Here is a 21,474-nt window from a genome sequence, read left to right on the forward strand (position 1 = left end):
TCTTTACACTTGTCAGGTAATATTCCTTCCTTCCATACCTTATTATATAATTCTAATAATATTTTTTTACTCAATTCACTAAGATTACTTAGCATACTGTAACTAATTTGATCATTCCCAGGAGTTGATTTACTGGAATTCTTCAATGCTTTATTCAACTCTATTAAAGAAAAATTTATATTAATAAGGTCCTCATTATCTTCATCATTATACAGTAATTCATTTTGATTCTGCAATGTAATTTCACGTCCTTTTTTTTCTTTACTGTTTAGATTTTCCGTGCTATGTATCTTTGTAAATACTCTTGCTAATAATTCTGCTTTACTTTTACTATCTACTATAATTTTATCATCCTCTTTTACTACTGGAAAGAAATATTCTCTTGATTTACCGGACATTTTTTTTATAGTATTCCAAACCTTATCTAATGCAGTATTTCTCCCTAAGGACTCACAATATTTCCTCCAATAATCCCTTTTAGCATTTCTTATAATTTTCCTGACTTCTGCCTGTCTCCTTTTGTAATTTATTAAATTTTGGAAACAAATAATTTTTTAAAGACTTTTAAAAGCCTTATTCCGCATTTTAATTGCTCCTGAACATTCTGACGTCCACCAAGGAACTATTCTCTTTTTTTTGTACCATTACTTCTAGGAATGGCTATTTTTGCTGCGTTAATAATGCTTTTACTAATTTCTAAATTCAATTCATTTATTGGTTTACTTGTATCTATATTTACCACATTAATCTCATTTATTATTCTAAATTTTTCCCAATTTGCATCCCCAAATCTCCATTTTCCCTCACTTTTTATCTGGTTTTCCTCTATATCAATTTCTACCTCAACAAAAATTGGATAATGATCACTTCCTATTGTACTTTTTTTGCATATTCTCCAGCTGCAATTTTCCGCAAAAGATTGCGACACCAAAGTCAGATCAATAACTGATTCTTTCCCTCTGATCAAATCCACCCGAGTGCCTACACCATTATTTAACACTACCAATTCTTTTTCTTCAATCACTTCTTCTAAAACTCCTCCATTATAATCATCTTGCTCTCCCCATAAAGTACTGTGTGCATTAAAATCCCCACACCAAATTATCTTCCCTCTCCAATGTCTTAGGATTGTTTCAAGTTTTAATTTTTCTAATTTTTTACAAGGATTATAATAATTTATTATTTTGATATTTCCATTATTTGTCCAAATTTCTACAGCAATAATTTCTAGGTCTGTTATTATTTGAAGCTGAATGAATTTAATATTTTCTTTTATAAATATGGCACATCCTCCTCCATTCCCATTTATTCTATCTTTACGTAAAACTGAGTAACCATGAATATTAAATTGCAGTGATGATTTAAGCCATGTTTCTTGAATACATATTATGTCTGGTTTTGTATTTAAATTGTTTATGAAACCTTTAAATTCCTGTCCATTAGCTATTAAACTTCGAGCGTTCCATTGTAGAATTTGAATTATGCAACAATTAGAGAAGCCTCATTTTCAGATGATCCTTCCCCATGTCTAAGTTCATCATGAATTTTTTCCCATGACAGATCTTTGACATTAAAAAACTTTGTAGCTGCCTTTACTATAATTTTTATTTTTTCAGTCTTAGTTCTTGCTTGTTCTGAGCAATTAATGATATACGCAAGAAAAGGAATTAGTTTTTCTAACGTGACATTACCCTGATTTTTATTAATCCCTTCTTCCTTTCCATAATTTGTTTTTGGATCATTTCCAATATTTTTCACCTCTTTCACTGCTTCAGCATATGTAATTCTCCTATCAATTTTAACTTTTTGAATTTCGGCTGCTTCTTTTCTAACCATACATCCTGCATATGCTGCAGTATGATTTCCTCCACAATTACAACATTTAACTGGGTTACTTCCACACTCACCATACGAATGTTCACCTCCACATCTACCACATCTCTGTTTCCCTTTACAAACATTCGCAGTATGACCATATCTTTGACACTTATAGCATCTGAGAGGCGGTGGAATATAGGCTCTTACATTAAAACTCATGTAACCAACCATCACCTTATCAGGCAGAACTTTATCTTTGAAATCTAATAGAATAGATGTACTGTCCATTTTCTCCCCATTCCTAAAAGCTTGCAATCGTTTGATGCCTATAATCTCTCCTCCTTTCATTACTTTCTTAAGCTCTTCCAAATTTTCTCCAACAGGGATCCCTGATATTACCCCTTTCACCCCTCTTTCTTCCCCCACTACCTTTCTTTCTAACACTTCTTTTTTGCATACCATTTGTAGTTTTACTGCCTTATTCTTTTGTTCAGCATTCTTACAAATAATAAGCAGGCTCCCATCTCTTAAAACTTTAGCTAGTTCTACATTTCCGATGACTTTCTTTAATCCATTTGATAGATTGATAGGACTTACCCCAATCATATCTTGTCCAGCCTTAAACTTTAAAATAACTTTAAAGTCTTCCATCATTATTTTCTTTTTTATTTCCACTCTTTCTTCCTCATCTTCAAGAGACCTTTTACCGGCATTTATTCCCTTTTTACCTTTATCCTTTCCCCCTCCCCCTCTTCTATCTTCTACCATAGACCATCCTGTATGCATATTTTCATCTTCTGAACACCCTCCACTACAACTAGCCATCTAGATCCACTCACAGCCCAGATTATGCCAAAAACCACTTTAATACTCGCCAAAATAACGCATAAACGCTTCCTGTCTCCAAGCTTCAGGTCAAACAGCCCTGCGTTGATCCACCCCTCGTCCAATCCTCGGCCCCTTGTGGATCTTACGATCATCACGTTCATTTAAATGTGCGGTGCTGGTGGTCGAGTGTAAAGGACTTTTAATGGGTTTTTCTACTTGAATTTTCTACCGGTATTTTAATAATAGTTTGTAATTATTTATTTTTTAGCTCTCAGGATTGAAGGTGGTGCGTTTGGCCCAGATGGTGGCGCCCCCTGTTGCTGTGGCTGTCCTGTGATCAACATAAATCGATGGAGGGAAATCCAACGAGTGTTTGTGACGTCACGGTGTTTGGTGATTCTTTGCTCGGGAGCCTCCGATCCAGAACCTGTCAGCACCTACCGCCAAGCCTCGGCAACTATGTGTGATTGGTCAGATGTGTGGAGCACACGCTTGACATGAGGGCAGTGGACCGACCGAGGGAAAAAATCTCTCCGCTCTAGCAGAAGAGCAAAACGCGCAAGGAGAGGGAGAAGGAGGGGAGAGACAGCGAGGCACCGCAGGACAAAAAAAAACGATGTGGGGAAAAACTATCAGCTCTGGCACTTACAGAGCACAAGCACAACGACAGGGAGGCGGAGAGACAGCGATATACTGTAGGAAAAAACCCGGCTCCCATTGTGGAGCCGGTTCCAATCGTTCACTCCAAAGAGCCGGCTCTTAGAGCCGGATCGTTAGCGACCGACACATCACTAGCACCCACCGCCAAGCCTCGGCAACTCAGCTTAGTTTTTCTAACTCCTTCTTATCTACATAGAGGTATTATTTAATTTTACTGCTTTTATTTTAATAAATTATTATAACTTTGAAACAGGGTCTATTGCAAAAACGTGCCTGTGCCCTAAATCAAATCCTGGGTGGAAGTCCCAGGTGGCGTTTTGGCAACAAACTAAATAATTGTGTATTTTTACCATCGATTGCCTCACTAATATTTATTTAGCTAGTGTTAGCTTATACACTCTTTCTACTGCACTAGATGGGTTAAATGCCATTACTCTCTTTAATACTGAAATTATTCAATATATGACCTTATACTTTACCTTTGCAAGCATTTCTATGCAATATTTAAAGTTTTAAGCAGGGTTGTTGGTACTGATTTTAAATTATTCAGTTTAGCTGACAGGTTTGCACTGTTTAACTTTTTTCTGCTGCTTCTACTCATTTCATTTCAGCAAGTGTTCTGCAGTTGAACTAAAATGTTTCTACAATTTTCAGCAGTAACATTCAGCACTAACACGACATTTTCACAGGAAAGGCAAATGTTCTACTAACTTTCTAAGACACTAATAATATATCTATGTGTGGAGGTTAAATTAGTTCCAGCATTAGAAACATGGTGATCTATAATAGAAAACAGCTGCAGCAGAACAGAGAAAAATATAACTAAGACAACAGACACAACAAATTATTGAAGAAAATATTCAACCATATTTTCTACAATCAAGAAAAATCAATGCATGAAAATCAATTTATAGTGAATATTCCATTTTCTATAGAGTAAAACGTTTTTAAAAATGTCTTCATAAAGCTTTTACATAGGTAGAGTTAGACTGGTTAATATAATTTGAAACAAATAACAGCATAAGTTGCAATATCATCTTGTTTCAAAGAGAAACCTATCAAAGATTTTATTGTATATATGTTTGAGAATGCACAACCATTAATGAAAATGTTCAATTAGAGCTAATAAACAGAGGTGAATAAATTGATTATAACTTTTCTATCAATTATAAATATTATCATTTTATAACTTTGTTTAAGAACTGATTTCCTAAAATGACTTATGACAAAATAAATTGTCACATGGTGACATGACTACTTCAGTAACTAACCCGTATTTGGCTTGGACAGATCTGGCCCAGGTGAGGCATGCCTCATGTGAACCGTGCCATCACTGCCAGATCTTTCCTGAGTCTGGCTGACATCCAATTTGCCATGCCAGAGGTTTGCCAGATGTGTCAGCAGAATGCCAGATCCGGTTCAGGCCGGTCTGCTGTGTGGGAACCGGCGAAGGCTCGCTCCTCTGGTCACCGTTTGCTCGATTACCTGTCCGCCCTCCAACACCACCTCCACCAGCGATCTACACCAAACTCTGAGACTCCACACGCCACCAACAAGCAGCCTCGACTCCAGCAGCCCCCACCGCTTCTTCCTCCCTGGCAGATTAACTGCATCTCATCAAGTAAGTAATTAAATCCTCTCCTTCAGTCTCAATTCAAGAACGCAGACTCACCATTCACCTTTCCCTCCTCCAGGATGCAGTCGATCCTATACAGTGGACTCCGGGACAAGATTCACATTTCATTCAATTCTCTGGACAAAATAAACTGTATTGAACTGATTCACCGGCTTCATGTTTGTTCTGTATGTGGGTCAAGCGGATCAATCTCCTCATGACAGAAATTATGCTTTAACCCTCAGATTTTAACAAATGTAACTTTATATCAACATTACATTTTTTATGGCTTTCTTTTTATTTGTCTAAAAGAAGAAAATCTGGATTTATACACATAATTGCTCGACTCTGGAGAACCTGGCTGTCCTGTGGGACATTGTTGCTGGTACGGGTCTAGGTTTTGGGCATCTGGGGTCTGTGGCCCTCATCTGGGGAGGGACATTAGTGACTCTGTGAATGACTTCTGGCGGCAGCATGTGGTGAGTTTGGGGCTCCTTACAGCTTGAGATGGGTTACTGGCATGGTGGCCGTATTGTTCCTGGGGTAGTCTTGGGATTCTGGGGGCGTATTTTCCCTGGATCCTGGCTGAACCCTGAGACTTGGGTTCTGATCCGTATGTAGTCTGGATTTGGGGCCGGTTCATGCACTGCATGTTTGCACTGTGAATTTTCAACATGGTTTTGGGCTCTTTATGCCACGTCTTGTCCTCAGTTGTGAGGTGGATCGCAGTGGGGTGGTGGTGGTCCTGTGTCTGGATGATCCAGCAGTCTCTGTGTGAGCCTGTCTCTGTGTGGGTCTGTCAGGGTTGGGGTCGCTGAGCTCTCATTATGTTGGACTTCACAACAACAACCATCGTCTTGTACCAGGTTAGGATTGGCTTTTTTACTTATCACTTGGCGGCTGGGATGTTTATGGACCTGTGAGGGGCTGCTTCCTTATTCACAGTTGGTGCGTTGGCTTTTCTGTAGCATCCTTCCTACTGGTGGTGTAGTCGGCAAGGTGAGAGGCTTGTGTTTTTGGCTTATTTGTGTATGAAGTGGTGAAAGTGCTTGTGTTGGCTGGTGATTGCATTTTGATTGGCCCCTTTTTTTGGGTCTGGTATCGTTTACTGTCTGTCTGTCTTGGTGTTGGTATGGGGTGTGATTTATTGCTTTGCTAGGCTATTTGTGGCCACAGCCTGGTGCTGGGCTGGGATTCAGGGCTGTGGGTGGTATTCTTGTTCTGGATATTGCGCTGAGCTGGCTGGTCGGTCCATTTCTTGGGTTGGGGTTCTTTCAGTCAACCCGGTGCGCTGTATGTCTGCTGGATCTTCTTCATTGGGACTAGGTGGATCCTTTGGTTTGTAAACATTATATTTATATAAACTAAATGGAAGAGACAAGAAAACAATTAAATATGTATTTGCTATATTTTAACAATTTCATAGAAAAAATAAAAAAGAAAGGAGAAGATAAAAAGAATAATTTAAATCCTTTTTTTAAAAAAAAGCGCACTTCATAATTCAAGTTCAAAATTGCCTAGATAATATAATTAGCAGTCGTTACAAACAACCAACAGTGAGTAGCAGCAAGGTGGGGAAGAAAAAACAAAACCCGGAAGCACACATGAGAATCAACTTAAAGGGAAGGTGATTGGGTCATGGCGGACACCTGGGTTACATGTGGGAAGTTTGAACCGGCAACCCATCAGTTACAGGAACCACAGTGGCTACAACCAGTATAGCTGTAGTACCACCATCTACTGGGTTCAAGGATCAGGCACAACATACACTAAAGGAAAACTCAAAACCTTTAATGTTAAATGAAATGTTACACGTTTATTTCTTTCTAAAATACATATAAACATAAAAATAGTTTCAACATTAAAATACAGTAATCTAAATGCTGCAGCAGAACAGATTAAAATATTACAGCTAAAACAAGAGAAAAAAGCAAAATATTAAAAATAATTACATGTACTTTGTGCAATCAATGCATGAAAATTAGTTTGCAGTGAATTTTGCATTTCTTTAAAGTACAAATGATTTTTTTTATTTGAATATTTTAATTAGGTAGAGTAAAACTGGTTAACATAATTTGAAATAAATGAAATCAGATTCAATCTCATTTTACATTAAACACAAAATTAACACAAATACTGTTTTGTAGATTTTTTTTTTAAACACTCAACCATTATATACATTCTATTGTTGATTTAAAAAACTACACAAATAAACCCCACTCACTCTCTATGGTACACAATAATACAAATCAATCCCTCAAGTCCAATCATGTGAGAATGTTCTGGAAGGGAGTCCATGTCCGGTCAAACTCTGTTAATGCATGAAATAGTCAGTGGGCCCCCAAGCCTCTTCATCTATCAGCATCAGTACTGGCACTCCTCAGGGCTGTGTGCTGAGCCCTCTGCTCTTCATGTTGTACACACACAACATACAGTTTGACATAAACTGTATGTTAATACAATAACACACAGTTTATCATTATTGTTTTTTGATACAGAATATACCAGAAAAATAAAACATCAATGAAGGAAAATGTGTCATGGTTGAACATCTCTAAGTATCCAAATGTGAAGATCAAAATGATCACATTTAACAAATACAACATAGGACATTTATGGAACATACTTCTACAGCTTTTCAACTGTGTGACGCGTCATGTGCTGAGTTAAATTATGTTTATGACTAAAACGTTTTAAACAGGTCACACATGAAAACGGCTTTTCACCAGTGTGAATCATCATGTGCCGAATTAAACTTTGTTTTTGACAAAAACTTTTTCCACAATTTCCACATGAAAACGGCTTTTCACCAGTGTGAATCCTCATGTGCTGAATTAAATCCTGTTTTCGAATAAAACTTTTTCCACAGGTCACACATGAAAACGGCTTTTCACCAGTGTGAATCATCATGTGCCGAGTAAAATCCTGTTTTCGACTAAATCTCTGTCCACAGTTCACACATGAAAACGGCTTTTCACCAGTGTGAATCATCATGTGCAAAGTTAAAGCCAGTTTATAACCAAAACTTTTTCCACAGTTCACACATGAAAACGGCTTTTCACCAGTGTGAATCGTCATGTGCTGAGTTAAAGTCGGTTTTTGACTAAAACTTTTTCCACAGGTCACACATGAAAACGGCTTTTCACCAGTGTGAATCGTCATGTGCTGAGTTAAAAGCCGTTTTTGACAAAAACTTTTTCCACAGTTCACACATGAAAACGGCTTTTCACCAGTGTGAATCATCATATGCCGAGTTAAATGCTGTTTTTGACTAAAACTTTTTCCACAGTTCACACATGAAAACGGCTTTTCACCAGTGTGAATCGTCATGTGCTTAGTTAAATTATGTTTTTGACTAAAACTTTTTCCACAGTTCACACATGAAAACGGTTTTTCACCAGTGTGAATCATCATATGCCGAGTTAAATGCTGTTTTTGACGAAAACTTTTTCCACAGTTCACACATGAAAACGGGTTTTGACCCGTATGAGTTCTCATGTGAATATCAAAAACAGATTTGAAAGTCAAACGCTTTTTACAGATGACACATGAGAAAGGTTTTCTTCTTTCCTGATTTTGGTTCTCAGCTTCAGCAGCTTCCTGGAAGATGACTTGGTTCCTGTTTGGTTCTGATTCAGTGTGGTCTGTTTGCTCATCAACAGGAACCACCATGCAGGTATCAGTCTCCTGTTTTAATTCAATCTGTTCTTCACCCTGACTGCAGTAAACTTCTTTCTCTTCCACTTTTATCTGATGATTTTCAGGCTCTTCCTGTTCTTGTTTCACCTGCAGAGGTTCCAACTCCTCCTGGTCCAGAGTGGATCTCCTCTCCAGGTTATAAACGTTACACTGCAGGCAATCTGGACAAGAAAACAGAGAAAGAGTAATTGCTACCTTTTCTGAAATAAATACGAGTAATTGTTCATCTTTCAAGACAGAAATGAATAAGAAAAAAAACAATTGATAATTCAAGAGCGTAGACAGAGAGACAGATCAGTCAATATATCCAGCTGATATTTGGGGAAATCTCAAATTAACGGATATGAAAAAAAATATTTTATTACAAAATTAATTGTAGTAGGGATTATTGTTAATATTTACCTGCAAATTGTATTATTTCAAGATACTATTTATTTTTATTACTTTGAATTATATTGAAATTTTACTTTAGTTCACTTTATATCTTTATGGTTTATTTATAAACATGAGTTTATTTGTAGGTTTATTTGTTATTAACTTTTCTAAGTTAGACATTAAGAACTGTGGGTCCATTTTCTGTAAGTATAGGGACTGGTATAGGACCAGCATGCACTGGGTTGGGCCTGTGGGTTTTGACCAGAGCAGGAGAGGAAACAATGAAAAGTAGTGATGGTGAGATGCAGCTTCATGAAGCCCTGAGGAACTCCATCCAATCATTCGACTCATGAGCCGATGCACCGCGGTGCTTCATTTGCTCTACTGTGACATCAACTGGACAATATATGTAAAATAGGCAACGTGAAAACAACATGAAGCTTTACAATGAATAAACAAGTTTAAAATGTTTGTGATTCTGATACATAAATTCCGATTAATCTGGTTGTATGAAACAATGGCTGGATCCAAAAGAAAACTAGAAACAAATAGAAAAGAGGGTTGTGATTGGCTTGTTACTCGCTATGTCACCAGGGACAACGATTTATTACTAAAAAATAAAAACTTTAACTGCTCAGGTTTAGGTGAGTTCTCTGTCTTACCCGCTTCATTACTCAACACATCACTAATGAAAAATTTGATCTTTGTTATTTGCTTGTCAAACTGGAAAAAAATAAACTATAAAAGCAATCTTCAAGTTCTTTGGACATTGAACTTCTTTTATCTATGTAACTGTTTGGTGTATTAGTTGAAAACGGCGTAAACATAAAGAAACTGTAAATTCCCACTCATATTGGGCCCATGAATGCACCTTTGCCCATACGTCATTGTGCCCTTTTTCCCCATAGACTATAAATAAACGCCTCATGGACCGCTCTTGCCTATTGTTACTGAAGAGATTTAGGGCGGCCATCTTGGAGCGGTCGACCGTTCCACTCAGCTTTATGTTTAACAGACTCAATGACGTATCAGCGCATTTATCAATCATAACTCACTAAACACTAAACAGATATTCACCAATTTTTCTGTAAACCTTATTAAAAGGTTAGCAACATTTACAAGGAAATGATTTTTAAAGTATTTTTGAATGACTGATATAAGGTTGAGCATATTTAACTATTCTTAGTGGGGAAAACAGAATAGAGTCAGAATAGAATGTGTTGATATTTCTGTATTATGATTATTTTACAAAGCACACAACCAGTCATAATTTTTGAAATATGTTATTTAGTAATATCAATACATATTTATATAAATATACAAACACAAAATGATACAATCATAGAGAAATAAAGATGCTTAAATAATTATTAATGCTGAATAATATGCATTAAACTACACATATTTATATGGACATGCATATATACATAATATCTATATAGGTTTTATTCATGTTTTCCAGCTGAGGAGGAGCTTAAGAGAGATTCAGCAGCTGAGATTCATCAGTGCAGTGAATCCGTCTCTCCTTAAAGACATTCCCCACTTCTTCCTCACATGGTCTTTATGAAACCTTCAAAACAAAAACAGGAGCTATTTTACTTTAGACAGAGTGAAAGAATTTCATATAAATAAGAGTCTTTCCCACCTTGTGTGGAATAATCTAAATCAATGTTAGGGAAAGAGATCCAAAAAGTGGTGAAATCAACCTTTATTGAAGTTTAACTAATTAGAAAAAGGTTTCACAAATCCCAAACAAGGTTCTGAATATTCTGCTGTTAGAGCAGAATAATCCAGTTCAGGTCTGAAGAGTCCAGGTGTTGTAGTTTTTAAACTAGAATCGAATAAGATGCGGAAGCTAGTGAAAAATTAGGTGGAATAACCATTTAGCCATTTCCCGAATCGGAAACCAAATTCAGCTTCGTGTATATAAACCATTTTCACAGCGTAATTCTGATGTCTGCGTTCATTTACCTGTTAAAAATCATTTATACGGGAAAAGAACATTTACTAAAATGATCCTCATACAGAAAGGTGCAGACATTTAGACCTTAACCTGCATCCAAACGCTGGTGGTTCCTACCTATTCGGTGTAAGATTATCTGGGGCCTCCGGGAGAAATCCAGCAGTCTGCGATGATCATCCATCTCTTCCTCCGACTTGACGATGATTTCTTTAAACTCTGTGAATGTTTCTTCAGCAGCAGTTAACGGCTCGTTGATAAACTCGTTCAAGCTGGACTGAAGATATTTTTAGAGAAACACTCAACCAAACAAACCACGTGCCGTCTTCTTTGTCTTCTTCTTCGGGATTTTATGACTGTCGTTCATTCATGTCATTGCATTACCGCCACCTTGTGGATCTTACGATCATCACATCTAAAGATTTCTCATACAGTGCCAGTTCTCTTTGAAAGACGTAAAATCTTTTCTTCCACTTTATCTAAATAAAACAAATACAATATTAGTTTTCCAGTTTTCCACAAATCCAAAGTTAATATTGTCTTCTGATTCGTATCTCCTACATCCCGCAACATGTTTCACAGTTTCTTCACTCCACCAGATCAGAACCTTTCCTATAGTTTCCGTATATCCACAATGATCGCTGCTGCTTTGTTCGGAGTTACCGCTGGTTCCGCCCATCCTGTGGCTTATTGAGAGCCGATCAGCACCGGCTTGTTCACTGAATTGTGCGGTGCTGGTGGTCGAGTGTAAATGACTTTTAACGGTTTTATCTATTTGAATTGTCTACCGGTATTTTAATAATAGTTTGTATTTATTTCTTTTTTAGCTCTGAGGATTGAAGGTGGTGAGTTTGGCCCAGATTAGTGGCGCCCAAACCTTTTGAGACCAAGATCTACTTTTTCTCTCACCAGCCGGCTGAGATCTACCTCGTGACACGAAGACATAAAAATTGTAAATTAAATTCTATTGTTTTATTTTATATGCAAACATACATCAGTTATATAATAAAGTGATACAAAACCTAACGCAGTTTTTTCCTCAGTGAGACTCTGACACTATCAACAAAATATTATTAGAAACTGCGGAGTACTCATTTTAACCCAGAAAAGGAATTAGAACAAACTTGGAATCCAGAAAAAATAAAATCCAGAACAGGAACATTTAGTTTTTATTATTACTTAGAAACTGATGAGTACTCATTACTTTTACAAATTTAGAGCATACTTAGAAAGTCCAAAGAATACTTATAATTATCTAGCAACCCAGACGTCTAACCCAAAACAGGGATTAGAACAAACTTAGAGTCCAGAAAAAACTACCTTAGCAACTACGTTTTAGACTCCTATTCTTCCAGACCAGAGGATACTTACTTACTTACTTACTTAGACTTATTTGCCACAATAGTCGACCGCAATGAAGGGCAATTTTTACCCTTTTTTAGGTCTCGATCACATGAGATTTGCTCTAATTCCAAAACTACAACACCTAGATACTTCAAACCTAAATTAAATTATTCTCAACTAAAAGCACAATATTTAAAACCATGTTTCTGATTTGTAAAACTTTTATCTGATTTGTGAAACTTCACTTAACAGACGGCTGCAGAAGATCTTTCCTTCCAACAGCCATCTCCATCTACAATAATTTTTTGAAGAATTAATGAGTTACACCAACATTTAATTTCCCATAGGGATTAATAAAGTGGTTTTGAATTAGAATTGGAAAAAACTTCATGGAACAAGTGTGAATAGTAATTTAAACTTTAGTGAAGTTTCACAAATCACGTAAAGGTTTCACTAATCCCAAACATGGATTAAAATATTCTGCTTTTAGAGCAGAATAATCCAGTCCAGGTTTGAAATATGTAGTTGTTGTAGTTTTGGAATTAGAGCAGTTCTATTATTCAATATATGACTTTATACTTTACTTTTGTAAGCATTTCTATGCAATATTTAAAGTTTTAAGCAGGGATGTTGGTACTGATTTTAAATTATTCAGTTTGGCTGACAGATTTGCACTGTTTAACTTTTTCCTGCTGCTTCTACTCATTTCATTTCAGCAAGTGTTCTGCAGTTGAACTCAAATGTTTCTACAATTTTCAGCAGTAACATTCAGCACTAACACGACATTTTCACAGGAAAGGCAAATGTTCTACTAACTTTCTAAGACACTAATAATATATCTATGTGTGGAGGTTAAATTAGTTCCAGCATTAGAAACATGGTGATCTATAATAGAAAACAGCTGCAGCAGAACAGAGAAAAATATAACTAAGACAACAGAAACACTAAATTACTGAAGACAATAATAATCAACAATACTTTCTAAAATCAAGAACAATCAATGTATGAAAATTAATTTATAATGAATTTTAAAAGTAATTATTTTTTATTTATTCATTAAGCTATTACATAGGTGGAGTTGAACTGGTTAATATAATTTTACAAATAACAGCATCAGTTACAATGTCATTTTGTTTTAAAGAGAAACTTATCATCTTATAAGTTTTAAATCTAAGCTTAGATCACTTTTAGACCATATACAGTACAGACCAAAAGTTTGGACACACCTTTTAATTCAATGAGTTTCCTTTATTTTCATGACTATTGACATTGTAGATTCACACTGAAGGCATCAAAACTATGAATAACACATGTGGAAATATGCACTAAACAAAAAAGTTTAAAACAACTGAAAATACCCCTTATATTCTAGTTTCTTCAAAGTAGCAACCTTTTGCTGTGATTACTGCTTTGCACACACTCTGCATTTTCTTGATGAGCTTCAAGAAGTAGTCGGTCGGTCCATTTCTTGGGTTGGGGTTCTTTCAGTCAACCCGGTGCGCTGTATGTCTGCTGGATCTGCTTCATTGGGACTAGGTGGATCCTTTGGTTGGCAGGCTGGGTTTGTGACTTGGGATAGGGGTTTGGTTTGAATGATTCCTAAGCTGGTGGTCCTGGTTCTGGTTGGTTGTTGGATCTCTGTGTATGAGAAATGCAAGTGGGTGTATGGCGTCCATTTTTGTTTTGTTTATTTTGACATTGTCTACATGGGTTTGAATGTCTGGTAATGCTAAAATCAGGCATACTGTGGGCTTGCAATTGGATGTATCTTCTCTTCAGACTAGAAGAGGTCAGTAGGGATTGAAGAATGTGTAGAATGGAACATTTATGGTTAGCAAAAACTTTTATAAAATTTTTCGAATTTCCAGCCTGTTAACTGTCCAATATACATGTTTTCACAAAAGCCCTCCATCAGATTCCTTCCTATTAAATATACATGGGTAGCGCAACTTAAGGTACTTGATTCCTTTGTTAGCATATCCTCGCTGTTGAAATTAAAGTAAATACAACTATAGGACATAGTAAGAATGAAAATGTATCAGAGGAGAAAACAACATTTTTTTAACTTACTCTTAAATTGAACACATACAAACTGCTACAGCTTACTCTTAAAACCATTATTATTTTTGCTTATTTAGAGTTGTCTTATTCCGGGAATGATTTGTACCACTCTATTAAACTATTAGGGAGTAAAGTAGCCTGGGACCTTTTTGAGTATCTAGTATCACTGTTAACTAATAGATTTATGTATTAAAAGCATTTGTGTTTATATAGAAATATAGTCCTAAACTAGATGCAACATGAGAAATGTCATGGTAAATGAATCTGATGAAACCACCTGTTAAACTGTAGAAAACCTTTATGGTGAGATCCGCAATATTTTATGTCTATGCAAATATAATTACATTTATGTCTAATCAGTGTGTCTGCTAGGAAGGGTCCAGTAAACCCTAACCCGAAATTTAAAGGATTTCATGTTTGTAACTCGTGAAAAATTTACATCACATAAACTAATGTGATTGATGTAAGTCAACACATAATATTTAGAGGAGAAACTTAACTCTCAGTGTTTCTTTTCAGATGATTTTTTTTGTTCTAAAAGATTTCTTCTAATTGTGTGAAAAACAGTGGCTGATTTTAATGTTCAATAAGAAACATTTTCATTTGTTTGGATCAATCAGTTTTTGATGTGTTTAATACACATCAAAAACATCTTCTGCAACAATGCACATTATTGTAGAAGAGAGCTCAGCTGTCTCTTTCTACCTGTTCTTGCTTGCAGGACATAGCACAGAATTTAACAGTACGAATTCATAACATAGATGAATTTGAAAGTTTATACATTTTAGAAGAGAGACAAAAAACTTTGCTAGCATAATGCATGTTTTTCTGACTTTACAGCAATCTCATATTTGACAAGCAAAAAAAAAAAAGAAAAAGACTGTCAACAATTTTAAACAAGTAAATAACTTGTTAAATACACCAACAGCCTTTCGGCCACAGCTCCGATAAGCCGCCTCCGCAATGGAGGCACGGAACACGGTCCACTCAGACTCAATGTACCGCATCTCTACCGGAACATGTTCAAAGTTTTGCCGGAGATGGGAGTTAAAGCTCCGACTCACAGGGGATTCCACCAGACGTTCCCAGCAGACCCTCACAACACGTTTGGGCCTGCCAGGTCTGACCGGCATCCTCCCCCACCACCGGAGCCAACTCACCACCAGGTAGTGGTCAGTGGACAGCTATGCACCTCTCTTCACCCGAGTGTCCAAGACATGGGCCGCATCTGTGGCCGCAGATCCGATGAAAGGGTGACAAAGTTGATCATCGAACTGTAGCCTAGGGTGGCCTCTCAACCTCACACACTAGCTCCGGCTCCTTCCCCACCAGAGAGGTGACAATCCACGTCCCAAGAACCAGCTTCTGCAACCGAGGATCGGACCGCCAGGGCCCCCTCCCTCGGCAGGCATCCATCACACACTGCACCCGACCCCTTTTGCCCCTCTCACAGGTGATGGGCCCATGGGAGGGGGGACCCATGTCTCCTCTTTGGGCTGAGCCCGGCCGGGATCCATGGATAAAAGCCCAGTCACCAGGCACTCGCCATTGTACCCCCCTCCAGGCCTGGCTCCAGAGTGGGGCACCGGTGACCCACATCCGGGCGAGGGAACACTAAGTTCAAAGTTTTCTTCCATCAAAGAGTTCTTCAGGTTGTTACTGTTGTAACTTCCAAAAGGGAAAAGGTAACAGGGATGAAAGACTGTGTCCTGTATGGCTAGGGCCTGGCTGTAAGTACATCCTTGAATGTAAACTAAACATGTTCTTATTTCACCAATGCAAAAACCACGTGAGCTCCATCAGCGCCACCGTCAACGCTCTTACAGTTCCCACACCTGTCCGTTATACACTCATGTGTTCAGCAGTGCTTCCTAATGATGCACAAAAAATCTGGTGCAAATCGGTTCATGTAAAAAGGAGATACAGCTGTTGAAATAACCTAGGGGGCGCAGTGGAGTGAAATGACAATTTAATGCCATTGGGTTCTTAAGAGGTTAACCAAGGTCAATCATAACAAGTTTAGTGCAAATACAATGATGCATGTATGATTTTGAGATAAAGGTGCAAACAGCGATGGATTAGTATTCACCATTCAGCCACATCCACATGCTGCTGCCAGCCAGTGTTGAGAGAAGGATTTACCATCATGTTGTTCTACTTCATTAAACACAGGTTGAAATCTGCATGAACTACCGAGTAAAGGGAAGAAAGAGAGTGGGAAAACACTGACTTCCTGTTGAAAGGGGTTGTGGTGATGTCACTAATTGGCCATGTGAATGTGATGAGCTCTGGTCTGTGATGATACAAATGAAGTTTGATGCACCTGGGAGTTTATGTGGGGATGTTATTCCACCTTGATAGTAGATGACGTCAGATTATGAAGACATAGGATTGTCAAGGATCCAACCAGGATCATTCATGCCAAGTTTGGTGCCAATTGACCTTTTTAAGTGAAAGTCATAACGTTTTGTTTGCATTGGCGAGTACGCCAAATTCGCCAATCTACCATGCCACCTGAACATATACAAAAAGTGAATTTTTTTGATAACTTTTAAAGCCCCAGTCATTACCTGTATCCTGGCCAAGAATGAAGCCAATAGGTCGAAATCCATAGGAGGAGTTTGTTAAAGTTTGACTTGAATAAAAGTGAAAAATGGCCAAAATTTGCCCCTTGACCCAAAATGGCTGCCTCCCCGTGTAATTTAGGAGGTACCTCTAAGAGATGTTTTCTTCTATTGCCTCTGCGTGGTTCTCCAGCTGCATAGCAGCACAGAGGAAGCCTCTCCAGAGAATCATAAAATCTGCCCAGAGGACTATCGACTACTCTCTGCCTTCTCTCGAGGAACTCCACAGGTCCGTTGCCTCAGGAAAGCCAAGAACATTTTAAGACTCCTCACACCCAGGTTACAATTTGTTCCAACTGGCTGCAGATAGAGGAGCATTAAAACAAAGACAAACAGACTGAAGATCAGTTTATACCCAGTAGCCATAAGGGCATTAAATGCCACCTAGTACAATTTATCACCCAATTTTGTTATAATCCATGTCATTTTATTGAACGGTTTATATAACAACAATACAGTTTGTCATTATTGTTGCTACAGAATATGCCAGAAAAAAAACAAAGCATCTCTCAAGGAAATTGCTTCACATCTCTACGTATCCTAATGTAAAGATGCTTTATAGACATGAAATCTCTCCAGTCTTTAATTCTAGTTTTTAACCAAATCAATTTAATAGTGAAGCTCAACATAGGACACACATGTAAAACACTGCTACGGCTTGTCGCCTCTGAGTCATCATGTGCCGATTTAAACTAACTTTGTAAAAAAAAACCTTTTCCACAGTTTCCACATGAAAAAGGCTTTTTACCAGTGTGAGTCCTCATGTGAATAGATAAATTCTGTTTTTCACTAAAACTTTTTCCACAGGTCACACATGAAAACGGCTTTTCACCAGTGTGAAACCTCATGTGCCGAGTTAAATCGTGTTTCTGACTAAAACATTTTCCACAGTTCACACACGAAAACGGCTTTTCACCTGTGTGAATCATCATGTGCTTACTTAAATTGTGTTTTCGAATAAAACGTTTCCCACAGGTCACACATGAAAACGGCTTTTCACCAGTGTGAATCTTCATGTGCATAGTTAAAGCATGTTTTAGAGTAAAACTTTTTCCACAGGTCACACATAAAAACGGCTTTTCACCAGTATGAATCATGACATGATGAGTTAAATCATGTTTTTGAGTAAAACTTCTTCCACAGGTCACGCATGAAAACGGCTTCTCACCAGTGTGAATCATCATGTGCCGAGATAAATGCTGTTTTTGAAGAAAACTTTTTCCACAGGTCAGACATGAAAACAGCTTTTCACCAGTGTGAATCCTCATGTGCCGAGTTAAAACGTGTTTTTGACTAAAACATTTTCCACAATTCGCACATGAAAACAGCTTTTCACCAGTGTGAATCCTCATATGCTGAGTCAAATGCCGTTTATGCCTAAAACTTTTTCCACAGTTCACACATGAAAACGGCTTTTCACCAGTGTGAATCCTCATGTGCTCAGTTAAAGCCGGTTTATGAATAAAACTGTTTCCACAGGTCACACATGAAAACGGCTTTTCACCAGTGTGAATCATCATGTGCTCAGTTAAAGTAAATTTTCGACTAAAAGTTTTCCCACAGGTCACACATGAAAATGGCCTTTCACTGGTGTGAATCATCATGTGCTGAGATAAATACTGTTTATGCCTAAAAGTTTTCCCACAGGTCACACATGAAAACGGCTTTTCACCTGTGTGAATCATAATGTGCCGAGTTAAATACTGTTTATGCCTAAAACTTTTTCCACAGGTCACACATGAAAACGGCTTTTCACCAGTGTGAATCATCATGTGCCGAGTTAAATTAGATTTTTGACGAAAACTTTTTCCACAGGTCACACACGTAAACGGCTTTTCACCCGTATGAGTTCTCATATGAGCATCAAAAACAGATTTGAAAGTCAAACGCTTTTCACAGATGACACTTGAGAAAGGTTTTCTTCTTTCCTGATTTTGGTTCTCAGCTTCAGCAGCTTCCTGGAAGATGACTTGGTTCCTGTTTGGTTCTGATTCAGTGTGGTCTGTTTGCTCATCAACAGGAACCACCATGCAGGTATCAGTCTCCTGTTTTAATTCAATCTGTTCTTCACCCTGACTGCAGTAAACTTCTTTCTCTTCCACTTTTATCTGCTGGTGTTTTAGATCCTCCTGCTCTTCTTTTATCTGATGATCTTCAGGCTCTTCCTGTTCTTGTTTCACCTGCAGAGATTCCAACTCCTCCTGGTCCAGAGTGGATCTCCTCTCCTGGTAATAAATGTTACACTGCAGGCAATCTGGACAAGAAAACAGAGGAAACAAACAATCGTTATTTTATTGAAGTAAATGGGAGAAATCGTTCATCGTTTACGACAGAAATGAAAAAAATGAAAAAACCCACACCGAAAAATTTAAGAGCGTAGACAGAGAGACAGATCAGGCGACAAATCCAGCTGACAATTAGAGAATTCTCAAATGAACGGATATTAAATATTTTTTATTTATTATAAAATTAATAATAGTTGCCAATGTTGTTAATATTTACAAGTAAATTTTATTATTTCAAGATATTACTTAATTTGGAACTATCATTACTTTTATTTGTATTAAAATTTGATTTTAGTTCACTTTATATTTTTGGGGTTTATTTACAGAGTTTATTTGTAGGTTAATAATTGTTTAGTTTTTATTGCTTTGTGTTTATTATTTACTTTTGTAAGTGAGACATTAAGAACTGTGGGTCCATTTTCTGTAAGTATAGGGACTGGTATAGGACCAGCATGCACTGGGTTGGGCCTGTGGGTTTTGACCAGAGCAGGAAAGGAAACACTGAAAAGTAGTGATGGTGAGATGCAGCTTCATGAAGCCCTGAGGAACTCCATCCAATCATTCGACTCATGAGCCGATGCACCGCGGTGCTTCATTTGCTCTACTGTGACATCAACTGGACAATATATGTAAAATAGGCGACGTGAAAACAACATGAAGCTTTACAATGAATAAACAAGTTTAAAATGTTTGTGATTCTGATACATAAATTCTGATTAATCTGGTTGTATGAAACAATGGCTGGATCCAAAAGAAAACTAGAAACAAATAGAAAAGAGGGTTGTGATTGGCTTGTTACTCGCTATGTCACCAGGGACAACGATTTATTACTAAAAAATAAAAACTTTAACTGCTCAGGTTTAGGTGAGTTCTCTGTCTTACTCGCTTCATTACTCAACACATCACTAATGAAAAATTTGATCTTTGTTATTTGCTTGTCAAACTGAAAAAATAAACTATAAAAGCAATTTTCAAGTTTTTTGGACATTGAACTTCTTTTACCTTCGTACGAAGCATCACCTCAGTGCAGCAGTGGCTTGTTGACTGAACTTTTATAGGATGTTTGGTTTGACAAACAATCGCCACTACAATTTATTTATTACAAATTATTACATTTTACAGCTACTAACACACTATTATTGTTTCATGCTGTTTGCTTTACCTTCTTGCGCTGCATTGTTCACATTTCTCCTCTTTTCAAAAGTAAGTTTGATTAGTTAAAGGAGGAAAAGCCATAAAAAGGTCATTTTCTCTCTACATCAATAAGCCATTTTCACAGCGTAATTGTGATTCCTGCGTTCATTTACCGGTTAACAAAACATTTATACGGGAAAAGAACATTTACTAAAATGATCCTCATACAGAAAGGTGCAGACATTTAGACCTTAACCTGCATCCAAACGCTGGTGGTTCCTACCTATTCGGTGTAAGATTATCTGGGGCCTCCGGGAGAAATCCAGCAGTCTGCGATGATCATCCATCTCTTCCTCCGACTTGACGATGATTTCTTTAAACTCTGTGAATGTTTCTTCAGCAGCAGTTAACGGCTCGTTGATAAACTCGTTTAGAGAAACAGTCGAACATTCAACCAAACAGACCATGCGCCATTTTCTTTGTCTTCTTCTTCTTCTTTTTGTTTTATGGCGGTTGGCAAGCAACTTTCAGGTGCATTACCGCCACCTTCTGGACTGGAGTATGAACCAGATGCCTAATCCCTATAATCTCCCTATTAGACCTGTTTTTCTAAGAAACCTAAACACGGAATTAAAAACCACATCTCCAGATGATTTTTGTAGCAGACCTCTAATATTTAATTTAACTTTATTCCTATTTAACTCTTCTACTAATTCCTCTCTTTCTAGATTATATTTATTACATTCCATAAAAATATGTATAACTGTTTCCAACTTTCCACAAAAATTACATAATCCCGTACTATGTTTATTTATTATTTTCAAAGTACTATTTAGCCCTACATGTCCAAATCTTAACCTAGATATAATATCTTCCTCTTGTTTATTCCTATTTTCCTTTCTACCCTCCCCCACTTTTTTTTGAATATTATAATAAAACCTTGCCTTCTTTTCACCCTCCCATTGTTCCTGCCATTTCTTCTTGTAATATATTTTACTTATACTCCTTATCTTGTTTTTACTATACTTAACTTCCAATTCAATTTCACTTCTCTTACTCGCATTCTTTGCA

General features: G+C 37.3%; 3 protein-coding genes across 4 annotated transcripts in view; all 3 read right to left on the minus strand.

The window, feature by feature from the left end:
* LOC114156166 (gastrula zinc finger protein XlCGF8.2DB-like) overlaps positions 1 to 21,474 on the minus strand; it is a 29,016-nt gene that overhangs the window by 6,417 nt on the left and 1,125 nt on the right. The window contains exon 2 of the mRNA XM_028036438.1: positions 16,150 to 16,154. The gene's annotated coding sequence lies outside the window, so the exon portion shown is untranslated. The remainder of the gene's footprint in view (positions 1 to 16,149; positions 16,155 to 21,474) is intronic.
* Positions 7,414 to 21,474, minus strand: part of LOC114155762 (gastrula zinc finger protein XlCGF8.2DB-like) — a 723,567-nt gene continuing 709,506 nt past the window's right edge. The window contains exons 1-3 of one of the 2 annotated variants that reach the window (XM_028035827.1): positions 11,517 to 11,717; positions 11,076 to 11,434; positions 7,414 to 8,781 (exon numbers count right to left, since the gene is read on the minus strand). In XM_028035827.1, the coding sequence (XP_027891628.1) occupies positions 7,550 to 8,781; positions 11,076 to 11,139 (1,296 nt within the window). In that variant the 5' untranslated portion in view covers positions 11,140 to 11,434; positions 11,517 to 11,717 and the 3' untranslated portion in view covers positions 7,414 to 7,549. Of the gene's footprint in view, positions 8,782 to 11,075; positions 11,435 to 11,516; positions 11,718 to 21,474 lie in introns of those variants that run through there. The other variant, XM_028035828.1, reaches the window with a different exon arrangement.
* Positions 17,390 to 18,979, minus strand: LOC114155806 (gastrula zinc finger protein XlCGF8.2DB-like). The gene has a single exon (XM_028035915.1). The coding sequence runs from the start codon at positions 18,838 to 18,840 to the stop codon at positions 17,677 to 17,679; it is 1,164 nt and encodes a 387-aa protein (XP_027891716.1). The 5' UTR covers positions 18,841 to 18,979; the 3' UTR covers positions 17,390 to 17,676.

This window comes from Xiphophorus couchianus, chromosome 13, assembly GCF_001444195.1.
Source record: "Xiphophorus couchianus chromosome 13, X_couchianus-1.0, whole genome shotgun sequence".
Lineage (NCBI taxonomy): Eukaryota > Metazoa > Chordata > Actinopteri > Cyprinodontiformes > Poeciliidae > Xiphophorus > Xiphophorus couchianus.